Consider the following 15,585-nt stretch of genomic DNA (forward strand, 5'->3'; position numbering starts at 1 on the left):
AATAGTCGTGTGGTTTAAAAAAAATACATACAGTAGGCTATCTTTTAAAAAATGACTAGTCGTCTTAAAGTTGGTATGTGGAAATTCATCCTATCCATTTTCTAAATAGATCTTATGGATCTTATTGTGCACTGTTCATCTATGATTTTTTTTTACAAAACTCAATTTTGGGCTCATATTTTTGATCTCATGAAAATGGCTTACATTTCCTTGTTGATGAAACCCTGGTCCTTTCTTACAATTTTGCAAGTTTGCATTCAGGTCTCCCTCCATCCAATTAATAGCTGATGGGTAGAACTGCCCTTATTTTTCTCAATAATCTGTTTCACACAGATGTTTATCACAAAATGTTTCATTGTGACTTTAAAGTCGGCATGACTTTGTTAGCCGATATTACTAGTCTTGTGGTGAACAATTAATCCGTGCAAGTTAATACACGGGAAAAAATTGTTTGCCGAAGTTATCTTTTATCAAAGTTTGAAAAGTTACTTCCGGGTCTGGAATGGTTGTTTTTTTTTGATGACATAGGCTTGACGACTTGGGTTGGTTAATCGCTTAACCACTCCCTCAAACCGTTACTCTGCTATGGGCGAGAGATGGAGAGGAGGAGCGCTGAAGTAAAACCCTGCCCTCTGTTCAATATTCCGTTTCACTCGGAAATGCGTCACAACACTTGAGAAAAGTCGTTTGGAACTTCCGGTTCACGCGGACTTTAACGAGTTGTCTAATTGCTTTTAAACACTACGTTTCTTAGACACATTATTTAAAGGGTTATTTCACCCAAAAATGAAAATGATGTCATCATTTACTCACCCTTGTGCTGATCCAAACCCGTAAGACTTTCGTTCATCTTCAGAACACAAATGAAGATATTTTTAATAAAATCTGAGCCAGTTCTGCACTTTTCATTGACAGTCTACGCAACTACCACTTTGACGCTTCAAAAAGTTCAGAAAGAGATCGTAAAACTAATCCATATGAATTGAGTGGTTTGTTTAGTCCAAATTTGTTTATATTCACACAATATACATTCATAAACGCACACATCAGTTTACCTGTTTGCATGCTTTGGATTTTATGGGCCAACAAATAACATTTGGACATTATTTTATCAAGGCGTTATTTGTAGGGCTGGGCAAAAAAAATCTATTTTCCGATTAATCGATTTTTAAAATGTGGTCGATTCAAAATCGATTTTCAAAGGCCAAAAATCGCATCGCAACCCGTTGGTACCAGTTGAAGTCCACTATATGGAGAAAAATCCTTGAATGTTTTCCTCAAAAACCTTAATTTCTTTTCGACTGAAGAAAGAAAGACATGTGTGATATGGGTGTGAGTAAATTATCAGGACATTTTTATTCTGGAGTGAACTAATCCTTTAACAACTAGTTAGTTGGGCATTCGGGGCTCCCAATTCCCATCTCCTAGGAGCTCGCTTTGACAACGTCGTCCTTTGAGGTGGTTAGGTGACCTCTGACCCTGCTCCCACCCAGTCACTCAGCCTGACCTGAGAGGAAATTTGATGCGTTGAATTTGATACTTTTAAACACTAAAAGTAAGACTTTAACTTGTTGCTCGCCTGACTCTGACCGGACACGTTATGATAAAATCATCATGTTCGGCACGGAAGGTCAGCTCAGAGAACAGTTAATCTTTTTATCTTGCTAAATCTTGACAGTTGTTTCTGTATTTTAAAATGAGATGTTCATTCGAAAGAATGCTGTTAATACTGACGCTGACAGCTGGTAGTAGACAAGCGAATCTGTATTTGAGCACACATCTACTCCGCTACTTCTGTGTGTCTTAGCCCCTCACACATGTCCGTTCACGTCTCACTGTTGCTGTCAGTGTGCTCGTTTGTCCTGAATAAGGCCTTTGGGGTTGTGGGTGTGCAGGCCTGCAAACAGTGGGCTTGTCAGATTTGTCCCCTCTAGAAAGAAGATTTATTGTTTTGCTAACACAGTTGCTGTTTGGCAGTTACAGACTTCCCGCCCAGAGTAGAAATTTCCGGCAGCACTGTCCGTTGAGACAGGAAGTAGTTCAGCAGCAGTGCGGACAAAAACAGCCGTATAAAACACACAGGCAGGCAGTGCATCATCCCAAAGAGGTCAACTTTTCTTGCTTTATATAGAAAGAATTCTCGGAAGGGGGTTGTAGTTCAGCATCTCAGACCCCTTATCCTTACCCCAAAGCCACACACCCCCGCTGAGGCACGACTCGTGTTCTGATTGGCCACCAGTGCCGTGAGAGCTTTAATTGTAAAGGGGGTTGTTCCAAATGAATAGAGGCTGATGGTTGTGCTAACAATGCTCTCCATTGTCATGACCCCATTATCCATTAGTAATGGGTGGAATTCTCACATATTGTCATGCATATGATACTGACTTACTACAATTTGGCTAGACAGTTTGATGCCCTCCTTCGTTGAACCACAACACTTAAATACTATCTGCTTTAGCTATCATCTCAGGAAAAGCAAGAGACATTAGCCATATGCTCTTTGCAGATTTTTGGTTGATTTAAAAAATCTAAAAAATAATTTTCTTGTTTTCCAATAAATATCTGAGGATCCTTAACAAGATAAATGTAGTTTGGAAGCAAAATGACATGATACTAAGTCAAATAAACAACATTGGAGAAGACTAGTGTACATCAGAGAGAAGACGGCTGTTTAACTAGAAAGTACTTTAAAGGAAAAAAAGATAAAAAATGTGGCATCTCATTCTCATGACATATATGTCTCCGTTTCTGTGGTTTTCTAGCACCGCACCTCTTGACGAGCTGTCAGCGTTCAAAAAAGAGTGACGTCGTCATTATATTACCAACTAGTTGTTCAAATCGGATCTGATAATTTTTTTTATGTTAATTTGGTTGTTGAATGTGATTGTCACTTCTGTAAATAATCAACAAGAGTGACATCTTTATTTAGCTGCAGTGTGTACTTGACCAAATCCGGTCCAAAAATGAATAGACCTTTTTTAATAAATCCAAATATAATTTGTAATTAAATAAAACCTTATGTAATAAAATAAATTGAAAACATAAAATTCAAACAGATGACTGTGATTGTATTTATTGTGGTTTTTAAGTCTTGAGTTGACATTATTTATAAGAGGACCCCAATAAGATAATGCTGAGGCTCTGGTTTTGATAGGGATAGGCTTATTTTCTTGTCTAATCCAATCGAAGGCCCTGTGCCTGTATTTTTAAATCGCTTTTAATGTAAGCGTATTACATTAAAATACGCTTTTAAAAGTGATTTCTTTTTTTTGCTCTCAGATTCGTTCTTGTGTAGGAAACTCTGACTATACCATGTCCTGTTGTGTATGAATGAACTGTGTCTGTTTAACCTTATTTTTCTCTTCTTTTGCTGGCTTTCAGCCATCTATCAGAATGCTTTCCTGTAACCAATCTGTTAACACACGGCCAGCTATATCAGTACTGACATGTTACCCACAAAGATAAATGAAGCCAGCGTTGGTCTTGGTCTGTAAAGCCAGGCAGAATAAAAGTGAAATGGACGGGAGCAGCTGTACTATGACCTCTGCTGATGGAGGCCTGGTCCGCTCTAGTTATTTGCCCTCTTCAAAATGAGCAAAAGTAACCTGCACAGGGCTCCAGAAAAACAAAACAAAAATAAATAAATGAAGGAGCCATTGACTCCTATAAGAAAATAAATAGGCGGTAAATTATTTTTGTAAGTGCCACATAAGAGTAAACAAGTTTAAAAATGTTGTTTATGTCTGCCCTCCTTTTACAGCATAACCATTTTAATCCATCTTGTGGATGTCCTGGGAACTAGGTTCACCTTAAGTGGGAACTGAATGTCTTTTCCAACTTGAGAACTATATTTAGAAGAGAAAGAATTCATCTTTCTTGACACAGAATCTGAGCCAATGTCACTGTCCCTAATTATACCAGCATCACTTGGCCATTGAGTTTAGTGTGGCATCCCATAAACGTTGCCATATGTCTTGCACATATCCAGTCCATTGTTCTTCATTTGTAATATATGAGAGAATATGAAGTTCACGTATCAGCAGAAAACAGCATAAACTCCAAAAAATGGAGCATTCTGCTGCACCTTCACTACTGTATATCAACCCCAGGGACCAGATCTAACCCTGTGTTCATTCTCAAGGTGTTTAGTTAGTACCATGGGATGAATGGAGCATTTGCATGAAGCAGAAAGGGACAGAAGAACTCCACCCATTTTCATCCATCTATTTTCATTCAAATGTGTATGAGTACATTTTGTATGTCCAGCTTTTCCTAGTATCACTGGAATGAGTGACCTCACTTCAGTTCACAGAACTAAAGAATTCCTCTGACAGGTGCAGCAGTTTGTTTTTTTGTTTGAATGAAGTGTGTTCACTGTTCACTCTTCTCTATTTCAGGGGCAGTGTCCTTCCTTGTGTGTTCTGTTTGTTGAACTATGCCTGTTTGCTTTTGTGTGTACTCAGCTGACACTCTCTGCATTTGTGTTTGAGAGTGACACAGCATGTTTTCTGTACTCAAATGCAACTAATATGCAAGTTAAATTAGTTGTAGACCATATATGGTTGAAATTGTTTGAGAGGTGAATACTGATTTAAGGTTAGAAGCAATTGATTTTTAAAAAATATATCTAAGCAAGTACTTCATTTTTTTGCCACACCTTGAGGTAATTACGTAATCCCGGCCCACCTATCACACAATTTGCATGCTGTTCCACCATATTGAATGGCATTACGTCACCTGAACCTTTTTTCACCTGTTATTCCAATCTCCATTCACCTGTTATTCCAAGGATATTCTTTTTTTTTTTTTTTTTTTTTATAACCTGTTGACAGGAACACAGTTTATTTTGAGATAAAGTGGTTGTGTTTAGCACTAACTACTAGCCAGAGGACTCATAAGTTGTCGAAGTCAAAGGCAGGTTCTGTTTTTAAACATGTTGGCTTGGCGTGGCAAATGTTTGTCAAGTGTCCAACTCAGAATAGTATTTTATTTATTGTGTGGAATTCAGCTTTTTGAGGTGTAAATGGCAGCTAAGAGACTTTGGCACAGAAGACTTTTGTTGCATTTTTTCCGTTCTTTCAGAGTGGTCTCGGCTAGTCTAAATCAGAAACAGCTAAAGTGGAATTTCAAAATTGCGCACCAAAAAAAGCACTGAATAAAAACGTCATTTGGCCTCATTTTGGAACAATGGATTTAGTCGTTGTTTTTTCAGTGCTTGGAGACCAGCCATTTTATAGCTATTTTTAAACAATGGTGCAGATTCCTAGACTTCAAGAATTTGAAAAATAATTTCATTGTTTTATATAAATGAGGAAATGATTTGACATATTATTAGACACTTTCTAAAAATAGCCAATATTTTTTTGTCAAGACTCAAGAAAAGGGTGAAGATCTTAGTATGATGCATTCTTGTGTGCTGCCTGCTTTTGGTGGCGTTATTCTATTTAAATTGATATATTTCTAGTGCCCGAGAAGCACTACTAGAAGAGAATAGCCTTAGCAGAACCAGGAGGGGATAAAGGCACAGTGTTCCTTAAAAAGATATGATAGGCTACATTTATTACAGACAGGAAGAAATGGCACAGGATTTAGTAACAGGATACCTACTTGATTATTACACAAACAGTTTTTCTATAATGTGAAAAAGAATATCTAATTCATTACATTAATTTCTTTCTATTATTAATTCTAGAGTTTCGATTCTAATCTATAATCTTATTTTTATGAAAATAAGGAGAGTTTTCTCTATGCTTGTCAACAAAACTCTCATCGCTTTACTAAATGTGCTTGTGTATTTACCCAGGAAATACCCCGATGAGACCTCTCAACCAAATGCCAGTGAGATTTTTACAGTGGTCTTCTTGGTGGTCAACCTAAATACCTCATGCTTTCTTATGCAACTTTTCACATTATTTCCTTTTGTATTTTTTCACATGTACGCAAATCTGTTTTTTTGATACTATAATGCCAAACATTTGAACTTGATGAGGAGGAATTTAGTCATAAGGATTCTGTTGCAGAGACTGCATGCCTTTCTTGAGGCTGCTTGAACCAGTGAGAAAAAGGTGGGTGGAGTTCAGCACACAAAAGGCCTCCAGTTTAACTGCTCTTCAATTACACGGCTCCCACCCATAAAGCTCTTGATCTAGTAGCGAGAAACAGTTTGTGCAGAATACACTCTACAGGACAGTGCAGACACACTTGCAGACGCATTGACATAAAATCAGTGCTTTTCCTTAGGTCAGTTGCTGTTTCTCTCAAGGCAAAGCCCAAATATTTAACGGTGTTAATGAAGGTAAAATGAGCTGATTGGTATGTCGGCGACAGATGGTGTCCCAGTATGTCTTTGCTGAGTTCTGTTGTTTTGGTTTGTGTTTCCTAGCTTACCTGGCACCAGCTGTATATTAGTTTCTCTTGGCCTCTGTATATCTACATTTGTTTTTATTAGCCCATTTTATAACAGATTTGGTATTTGCTTTTTCCCCTCAAATGTAAGGAGTAGAACAATAAAGACAGTTGGACTACTCATGTTACATTTCAAGCACCTTTGAACAGGTGGGCTGACTATTTCTGATCCTGAGCCACAGCTTGGGTTGAAGCCCAGGGAACAAATGGACATATGGACGTGACAACACACAAACACACTGTTCACTGTCCAACCAGTGGTATAGAGGGCACGTGGCAGGAGAGATTGAGCACACTTGTTGTGGCGCAGAAGCGGGCAAACATTGACATGCCTCACTGGAGCACCATCAGACCATTCTAAACAGCTGAAGATGAATCGAAACGATAACTTACAGTAGCTGTGTCTACATGTCTAGACATCTGAGTGTTCGTATCGTCTTGCGTTTTATTCTAGTATGTAAGTGTTTGTTTATTTTATGAAGGTTTAAACCACATGAGATAAATATCAGTAGTTTGACTCTCTCGGAATGAGTCATATTGAGCCCTTCACTGGTTTGGGTGGCCGAAAAGAAGCAATCCCGCCGCCTGTGACAGATAGTCTGAGCGACCACATCATGGCTTAAATTAGCACACTTAAGATTCTCTGCATTAGGAAACTAGATCAAACGAATAATAGGTTTCTCAGAGGGTTATCATGACCCAAATTAGCCACATTCAATGTTTGTTGTTTGTTTAGGTCTCCATCCGATCACTTTCCCCATTCTGTGTCCCAGACGGAGGTGAACATTTTGGACTTGCGTTTGAGTCTTATTGTAAAATGTAGTAGTACCTTTATTTGGGTTCAGAATTGTATTTGTTGGCTTTAAAGTCACAATGTTACGGAAGTAGCAACAGATCGTTTCTTGCGTATTGTGACATTGAACATCCGAGTGGTTCTATGCATCAGGTGTCGATTGTATGGAGGCAGATCAAAATGTAAGCTTGCAGTCGTTTGTAAGAAGAAGTTGGGGTTTGTGAGGACAAAATGATTGGAGAAGTCTGGTATGGTCAAAAATGTGCATAGATTTCACAATAAGATCAATAATATGCATTTATAAAATGGATACATTTCCAGACTTATTCCTCTTACTCTCATGGTAGTCACCATGCTCAGTTCAGATTTTAGTGTAATGTCAAACCTGGTTGAACTTTCCACAATGTCTGCACATGTGATTCCAAGACGATTGCGTTGTTTTTAGTCTCGCCCTTTCTTTCCAATCCTGTCATCTATAAATATTTTAGCAGTCACATGACACACTAAGATGACTTAGAGAGCTTTTCAGACCACGACAAGCGCACCTGTGACCAGATGGGAGACCAGACTTGTCTCGCAGTGACCAGTGTGCATGTGGGAATATATGTGAATACTTTCCAGCTCACTACGTTGTTTCCTCGTCCATGGCTGTATCTGCTGATAGGATTATGGGTGTGCTTAGACAGCGTTTCTGTACATTCACTCTCACACATGGTGAATCTCTCTCTGGCTTTGGCCTAATTCCCTTGATAACAGATCCTTCAGATTACACTTAAGAGATTGACCATGAAGCGCAGCCTCTAATTTATAACAGCACATCTGTGCCATTTTGAGTTGATTTGATTTTTATTTACTAGGATTCCAATATTCCAGCTTTTGTTTGGAAAACAATCACGGTCAATATTATGACAATAAATGTGCTATGTTTGTTTGTTCTTAGTATAATAAATATGATCAATTTAAATACGATTTGAATGGTGATAATGCTCTCTATTTTTGTCTTTTCAGTGCTGATTGGGTGGAAATCCTGGAGCCTCGTTCACAAGAGCGCATGTACGTGAATCTGGCCACAGGAGAGTGTGGTTGGGACCCTCCAACCGAAGTGCCTGTCCGCCAGGCTGATGGTAACCAGTGGTGGGAGCTTTTTGACCCCCAGAGCAGCAGGTTCTACTACTACAACTCTGCCGGCCGGATCACCGTGTGGCACAGGCCGCAGGGTGCAGATATCGTCCCTCTGTCTCAGCTCCAGGCCATGAAACGCAACACGGCATCCGAGCGCAAGACTGATGGGGGTACTAAAGAAAGGAAACATAGTAATCAGTCCATAGAGAGTCAAGATAGATGCACCCCTCTACCACCCATGGAGCCCTACACTAAAGAGCCAGAGTGTGCCGACAAAGAGCCTAAACAACAAGAAATGGACAGTAGACAGAAGCCAGACATCCATGGCGCAGACAGCAGCAAAGACTCTCTCAGGTAGGCCTCTGGGCTTTTTCTGCATGTTATCTTGAGTCTAGTCGTTATAGTTCCTTAGAAATAACTGGCCGTATCCAGAGACCAATTATCTTCGACTGCTGGAATATCACTCTCATTTTCCCTGACTTTAAAGGAACATTCTGGGTTCAGTACAAGTTACGCTCAACTGGGAGCACTTGTGGCATAATGTTGATTACCACAAAAAAATTATTTTGACTTGTCCCTCGTTTTCTTTAGAAAAATCTAGAAATCAAAGTTACATTGAAGCACTTAGTGGAAATTAATGGGGCCAATTTTTGTAGGATTTAAAAGCAGAAATGTGAAACAATTTATAAAAGTACTTGCACTCACCTTCATGCTATTCCAAACCCGTAAGACCTTCGTTCATCTTCGAAATACAAATGAAGATATTTTTAATACAATCTGAGGCAGTTCTGCACTCTCCATTGACAGTCTACGCAACTAACAGTTTGACGCTTCAAAAGGTTCATAAAGAGATTGTAAAACGAATCTGAATTGAGCGATTTAGTCCACATTTTGTGAAGAGGCACGATCGCTTTATATGATGAATAGATTGAATTTAGGCTGTTATTTACATATAAACATTGATCAGAAAACAAAAACAGAAGCTCAACCGAACCTGCTTGAAGCACAAGAACAAACCTTTTGCAGAAGCTCAAACGTGCTGCGTAACACGAGAATTAACCTCATTGATTCTCGCACATCAAGCAAGCATATTATAACTGATGTATGAGTTGATGAACATTTATATGTGAATAAAAGCCTAAATTAAATCTGTTTCTCTTCAGAACATTTTTGGGTTAACTATCCCTTTAAATAATTTTTTGCAGTTGTTAGAGTTTTATGATTATATTGTCATGGCGACAGAGTTAAGTTTACAGATTGGCCTCATTCACTTCCATTGAAAGTTCCTCACTGTAATCCAAAAGGAGGCACAAGTGGAAATTTTATTTTTGTTCAACACTATGCCACAAATGCTGTCGATTGAGCTTAACTTGTACTTGTTTTTGTTTATCATGTACTCATAAGGAAGTAATTTAGATAAATTGCTTCCAATTGTGAAAAGTAGATATTTCAACTTTATGAGTTGAGTGCTTTATGAGAGTTTGCTTGTTTCTTCCCAGACCCATTGTCACCTTCATAACCAGATTCCAGTCATGCCAGCTCTTTTTCACCTGGCACTGGGCTATGTCTCTGTTATTTCAGTGCCTTATGCTTTACCGAACTACAATACTTAGACCATTCATTCTTTCCTAAAACAATCTCTGGGCCCCACCAGATGAAAGCTGCTGGGGTCGGGGCCCAGGGAGAGCCAAACCATTGTGGTTCGAACGTGACTGGACTTTCCCTTTTTCCCCGCAAAAAAAGCTCTTTCGAAGCCACGGTATACATTATCCAGCATATACAGCGGTTCTTTCTATTTCAGGGAAATGTTGTGCAGGGCCCTCGTTCTTTTAAATCCACTCAATGGAAAAAAAGTTGATGGACTCCAATATCTTAACAGTTAGATCCCACTGAAGCTTGGGAGGATTTTGAAATATTGTGGCTACATGTGACCCGAGCTACTTGATGAGTGGTGAGTGTTATGAAGAGCTGTCCTCTGTCTTCGCTTTAGACACGCATGATTGCTGTCTCTGGGAGGCCCAACATTTTTAACCTTTTTGTAAAACTAGAAGGGCAACAAATTTTTGACCTTTAGGTAAAACTAGAAGGGCAACAAACCACTCATCTCCCACCGCCTGGCCTTCAATTTGTTTCTAACCTCACAAGCAACAGTATAGCTCTCTCAGGAACCCCACACGTCTAAGCCTCCTAACGGATGACTCACATTTTTCAAAGGTCATACAATGTACAAAACAATAGACAGCTGTGTGCGGGAGAATCAGAGACCATATAGCTTCATGAGTGCATTGTGCCTAATTTAGAAGTGTGATAATATCTTAGTTGTTTTCAAATAACTTGTGGGTTGTGAGTAGGGCTGGGAGATATTTTGAATATGCATGATATACACTACTGTTCAAAAGTTACATTTTAAATATATTCAAATTATAAAAGTGGTATTTAAAATTATACCTTTATTTCACAATATAATTTTTACTGTAGTTTTGATCTAATAAATGCATCCTTGGTGAGCCTAAGATTAAAGGGGTCATGACATGTTTTTTTTTATTTTATTATTATGTTCCCTTAGGTGCAATTATAGTATTACTATATTTTTTTTTTTACAAAAACCTTTTAAAATGTAGTGATTTATGACCTTTTCCCACCCTGTTTCTCATCCTCTGATTCAAACAGTCTGTTTTGGGGGTGTTTCCCCTTTAAGAGTTCAGTGTTAACGCCCACTGTTATGATTGGCTAACGTCAGTGCCTATGCATCAATTATTAACGCCCCCAGCCAGAACCTGTGCGGATTCAGCGTATTTAAAAAGTAGTTTAAAGTTTTAAATACATTACTTACAGTTTGCGTCGTCGTTGTTGAGCCCAGAATAGTCGGCACGGACTTATCTTTGAGCAACAGTTTTCTGGCAAAGCCAGCATCATTTTGGGATTTGTTCTCAAAACAGTCATCCTTCAAATGTATAGAACAAACGCTTTAAACTAACACTGCCGTGACTGAGACGTCCGCAAAAAATAAAGTGCACCCATTTTTCCCTGACGACTGGATCTTTCGCAGCGTATTCAAAGATGTTGTTTGTCCACAGCCAGGAACAGCAGCACATCTGCGGCATCGTAATTTCCCTGTACACAGACCCACTCGCTGTCCGTCGACTGAACACTTGTGAGGCGCGCAGCACGCGGGCGCGACAATGATACGAAATGAGCGTAGTTGCCTTGCGCTTTAAGCGTAGTTGTCTTGGGCTGGAGGTGGTCATATGCAAACGCTGGTACGTCACTTCGTACCGTGTCGTCACTTCTTACCATGGATCCAGAACGAGCTGTATTTAGAGCTTGATTAAATAAATGATTCGTTTATAATGGGGAGGACGTCTTAAGCTATGAAACTTGCAGGACGTTTTAATGGTACAAAGACCTCTTATATACCAAAAGATCAAGGCAAATTTGGTTTCTCATGTCATGACCCCTTTAAAAAAAATCTGTGTTTATTTGTGATGATTTTTCTGACGACATAAAATTAAGCTGTGTTGTGAATATTGTGCCAATTTTAATGTGCTTTTTTAATATGCCGATTAAGTTTTTAATAGCGTCTTTAAATTTCAGTATCAAAATCTTGTTTAGATATTTCACCCATAGAAAGAGACTATTTTGGTTCTAACTATCCCATGTGTGCTTACACCAGAATGAAGAAAGGTTATTTTGCTGAAATGCTGTATAATTATTATTGATCTGTTGTGACATGTTCTTTGTTATTGTTTCATACATCAAGGGGAAAGAGTCTCCAATAACGATTTTATTTGTTTGTCCGTCTAAAAATTAAAGCTAGGGAGTGGTCATAAAATATCAGCCTGACAATGATCTAAACAGCACCATCTGTGTTATCATATGGTGTGTTTGGGACAATCAGCTTCCCCTGATTGATGAACAAAGTGCTAAATCTGGTAGTCATCACACCCGCCCCTCCAGGACGCAGTCTAGGTACGGGCAAGCAGAGCTTGACCCTAGTCAGAGAATTATGTAAACATGCTAACCAAATCCCTATAACAAACACTAATACACTGGCACACACATACATTGTGATCCTGTTTAAATGATGGATAGGTGGCAGGGACGGGGGTGTTTCTGAGAAAGAGTGTTGAGAAAAAGGAAGCTTGCTTTTTCCACATCTGCGCTAGAGATCACAAGAGTTAATTCAACAATGTCTGTGTGTTATCTAGCATTCAGCCGTTTAGTAGGTTACCATGGCGAGAAGATTGGAGATTAGAGCACACCTCTGTGCTTCCTTTGCCGTGTGACGCAATGGTGTAACGTAACCCAGGGATGACCTGGGGAAGTTGTGAAGGGGTCACAAAATTCTTTTGTCCTGCAGACGGACCCCAGGCAGAGTGGCTGCTATAGGAAGACAAGGGTTTTAGTTAAGCACGCAAATCCCTGAGGACCAGCTGTTAGGCTTTCCCATAGCATGAACTGGAGTGGGATCTAAGACATTAAATTAACACCCAGCCTAATACAACCTTCTCTTGGTGGACAAATTATTTAATAAACTTTCTTTTGAAGGAGTCGAGACAGATCTGAATATTATGCATTGATATTTAGAGTTAAAGACAGAAGTATTTTTATGGCATGTTTGTGAGAGTGAAATGATTCATGGATGGAGTTAATGATTTAGGGATGGAGTTTTGCATGCCATAGCCTAGATAACATTTGTCATTATGATATTGGTATTTATGGGGATTTCACAGAAGCAAGCGGTGTCACGGCTTGGTTAGATACCAAAAGTGAAAGCTGTAAAAGAGAAGCAACACTCTTTTTGCCAGTCTTGTGTGCTTACTTACACTTGTGTCATGCTCACAAGATTTGTTTGAGTTGGGGAATATCTGGGAGTTAATAAATAGGTGAGATTCCAAAAGACATTTTAAATGAATTATTTGGTCTTTTTATAGGCTATTATGGGCTCATGTTTGGAGTGAAAAGGTCACCATTAATATCCTTGGGGAGTATTGCTAAAGGGGCATCTCATATTTCAGAAATCATTTGGCCTTTCTCATGCTTTTACCTTTAAATGGTCATAAACATTAAACTGTAAATCTTTTTGCGCAGTCTGTCCGACATGTTTTGTTACCTCAGTCCTTTTCTCTGAAAACTAGATTAGTGGCCTAACACAGATCGTCTATGAAAGTAGAGCAATTTCGCCTGTTTTGTTTTATTTTAGTCGTGCCTTTGGTGTTGCTTAAAATACATTGAGAACAGATTGGTGCCTTGATCCACTGGTTCCGCTTGAAACGCAGAGAAACAAGTTATTTTTTGAACCTTTATTATTCTTTATGTAGTTGACCAGAACTGTGACTCTAGTTGTTGGGACCTCATTATCCACCCGTAACCACAATCATCTCTCTTAGAAAAAAAGTATTTGAAACTAATTGTCCACATGTTTTGGTCACACTGTTGTATATGCCTTATTCTCTGTACAGTTTGCTCACTGTTCATGAGGGAATTAGTAGTTTTTATAGCTGTAACCAGAGCCATGCATTCTCACGCTATCTAATTTCATATCAACAGATGTAGATTAGTGCTGAGATTCCAGAGCCATCTCATTGTCCATATGCCGAGCCGGCCCCCCTCTGACTGCCTTTTCTGGGGGTTACAGACACCCGAATGTACATACACCACGAGCTCGGTGTGAAACGCACAATATGCTAGTTTTAGAAAGTCAAAAATAATGAACCATAATTGGGCATAACCAATAAATCTTTTTATTTATTTTGTAGTTGTAGAGTCCTTAGTTATTCCCACCCTGTTTGTGGTCAGGCTTTATTGCGCTTAATAATTTGAATTATCTGCTTAAGTAGTTCTCAAGTCTTTTGAGAGCAGGGTGTGGAGGGAGAGGATGGGCCGGTCACGTGTGCGGTATGTGAAGAAGCTAGACTCAATGGCTCAGTAGTGAGAGGTGTTCAGCTGTCTGCAAACAGCTGGGTCCTCAAGAGACCTTCATTTGCTTCATTTGAGCAAATATTGAAAAACAAATAATTTTCAGTGTTGATGAATTAATACATGTGGAATGGTGAGAATGTTATCTCTACTAACGCACATTCACAAGTTTAGGGTCACTAAGATTGTAATACTTTTACTCAGCAAAAATTCATTAAATTGATCAATAGTGAGAATGAAGACATTTATTTTATGAAAGATTTCTATTCTTTTAAACTCTCTATTCATCAAATAACTCTGCATTTCCACACAAATACTTAGCAGCATAACTGTTTTCAACATTGATTATAAGAAGAAATATTTCTTGAACAGCAAATCAGAATATTAGAATGATTTCTGAAGGATCATGTGAAACTGAAGACTGGAGTAATGGTGCTGAAAATTCAGCTTTGCCACTACAGGAATAAATGACATTTTAAAATGTATTCAAATAGAAAACAGTGATTTTAATTTGCAATAATGGTTAGCTTATCACATGTTAATTGCATTTTTAATCAAGCAAAGGTATGCTTGAATTATGAGCATAAGAGGCTTATATCAAAAACATTAAAATAAAATGACAGACCACAAACTTTTGAGCGGTAGTGTAAATAAGTGTGTTAATGTTGCCAAGACTTTCACATCTGTTGAAGGGGATTATCAACTATGAGTCATGTTTTAGGTTTTTCGCTATAGACCACATTTCCTCTTCCTGTCCTTATGATGAAAATAGCCCATTATTTCAGTTTTCCTCTTTAGTTGGGGAAGAGTTTTGGATACATTGTCTTGATTATGTTTTCCAATACTCATGGAAAGTCCAGTCAGTGCATTCATAAAATGAGGTTGGATACATTTCCATACACATCCTAATATCTCACCTCTGTTTAGACTATTAGTCCCTGTTTACACCTGGTATTAAGATGCGTTTTGTTTGATCGAATCACAAGTAGATGAGGGAGACACATTCCCGTTTACACCTGGTGTTTTAATCCGTCTCTTTTATCCACATTCGAACACTTCTGTCCTGTATGGGCTTTTTTTTTAGATCTTTTGATCTACTGGACGAAATAAGCTCGTCACAATTTACATATGAATGCATCCGGAGGTGACGGAAAACATACGGAGAGCAGCAGCATTCATTTCTGACCTGACAGTGACAAGACTACACTGAACGCTGTGAGTGCATGTTAGAAATCAGCAATGGTGAGAGAACATTGTGCTTGGTACGTTTTTCGTCTTCAAACCAAACTTGGGTCTTCAGTGACAAAGGCTACTCTACGAAAGCAATCCGGTCGAATGTGTTTCGA

At 38.8% G+C, this 15,585-nt stretch overlaps 1 protein-coding gene across 1 annotated transcript in view; it reads left to right on the top strand.

Moving 5' to 3' along the window:
• Positions 1 to 15,585, top strand: part of arhgap46a (Rho GTPase activating protein 46a) — a 33,605-nt gene that overhangs the window by 2,357 nt on the left and 15,663 nt on the right. The window contains exon 2 of the mRNA XM_079598287.1: positions 8,207 to 8,674. Coding sequence (XP_079454413.1) covers positions 8,207 to 8,674 — 468 coding nt within the window. The remainder of the gene's footprint in view (positions 1 to 8,206; positions 8,675 to 15,585) is intronic.

The sequence above is a fragment of the Phoxinus phoxinus genome, assembly GCF_949152265.1.
Source record: "Phoxinus phoxinus genome assembly, chromosome: 22".
Classification (NCBI taxonomy): Eukaryota; Metazoa; Chordata; class Actinopteri; order Cypriniformes; family Leuciscidae; genus Phoxinus; species Phoxinus phoxinus.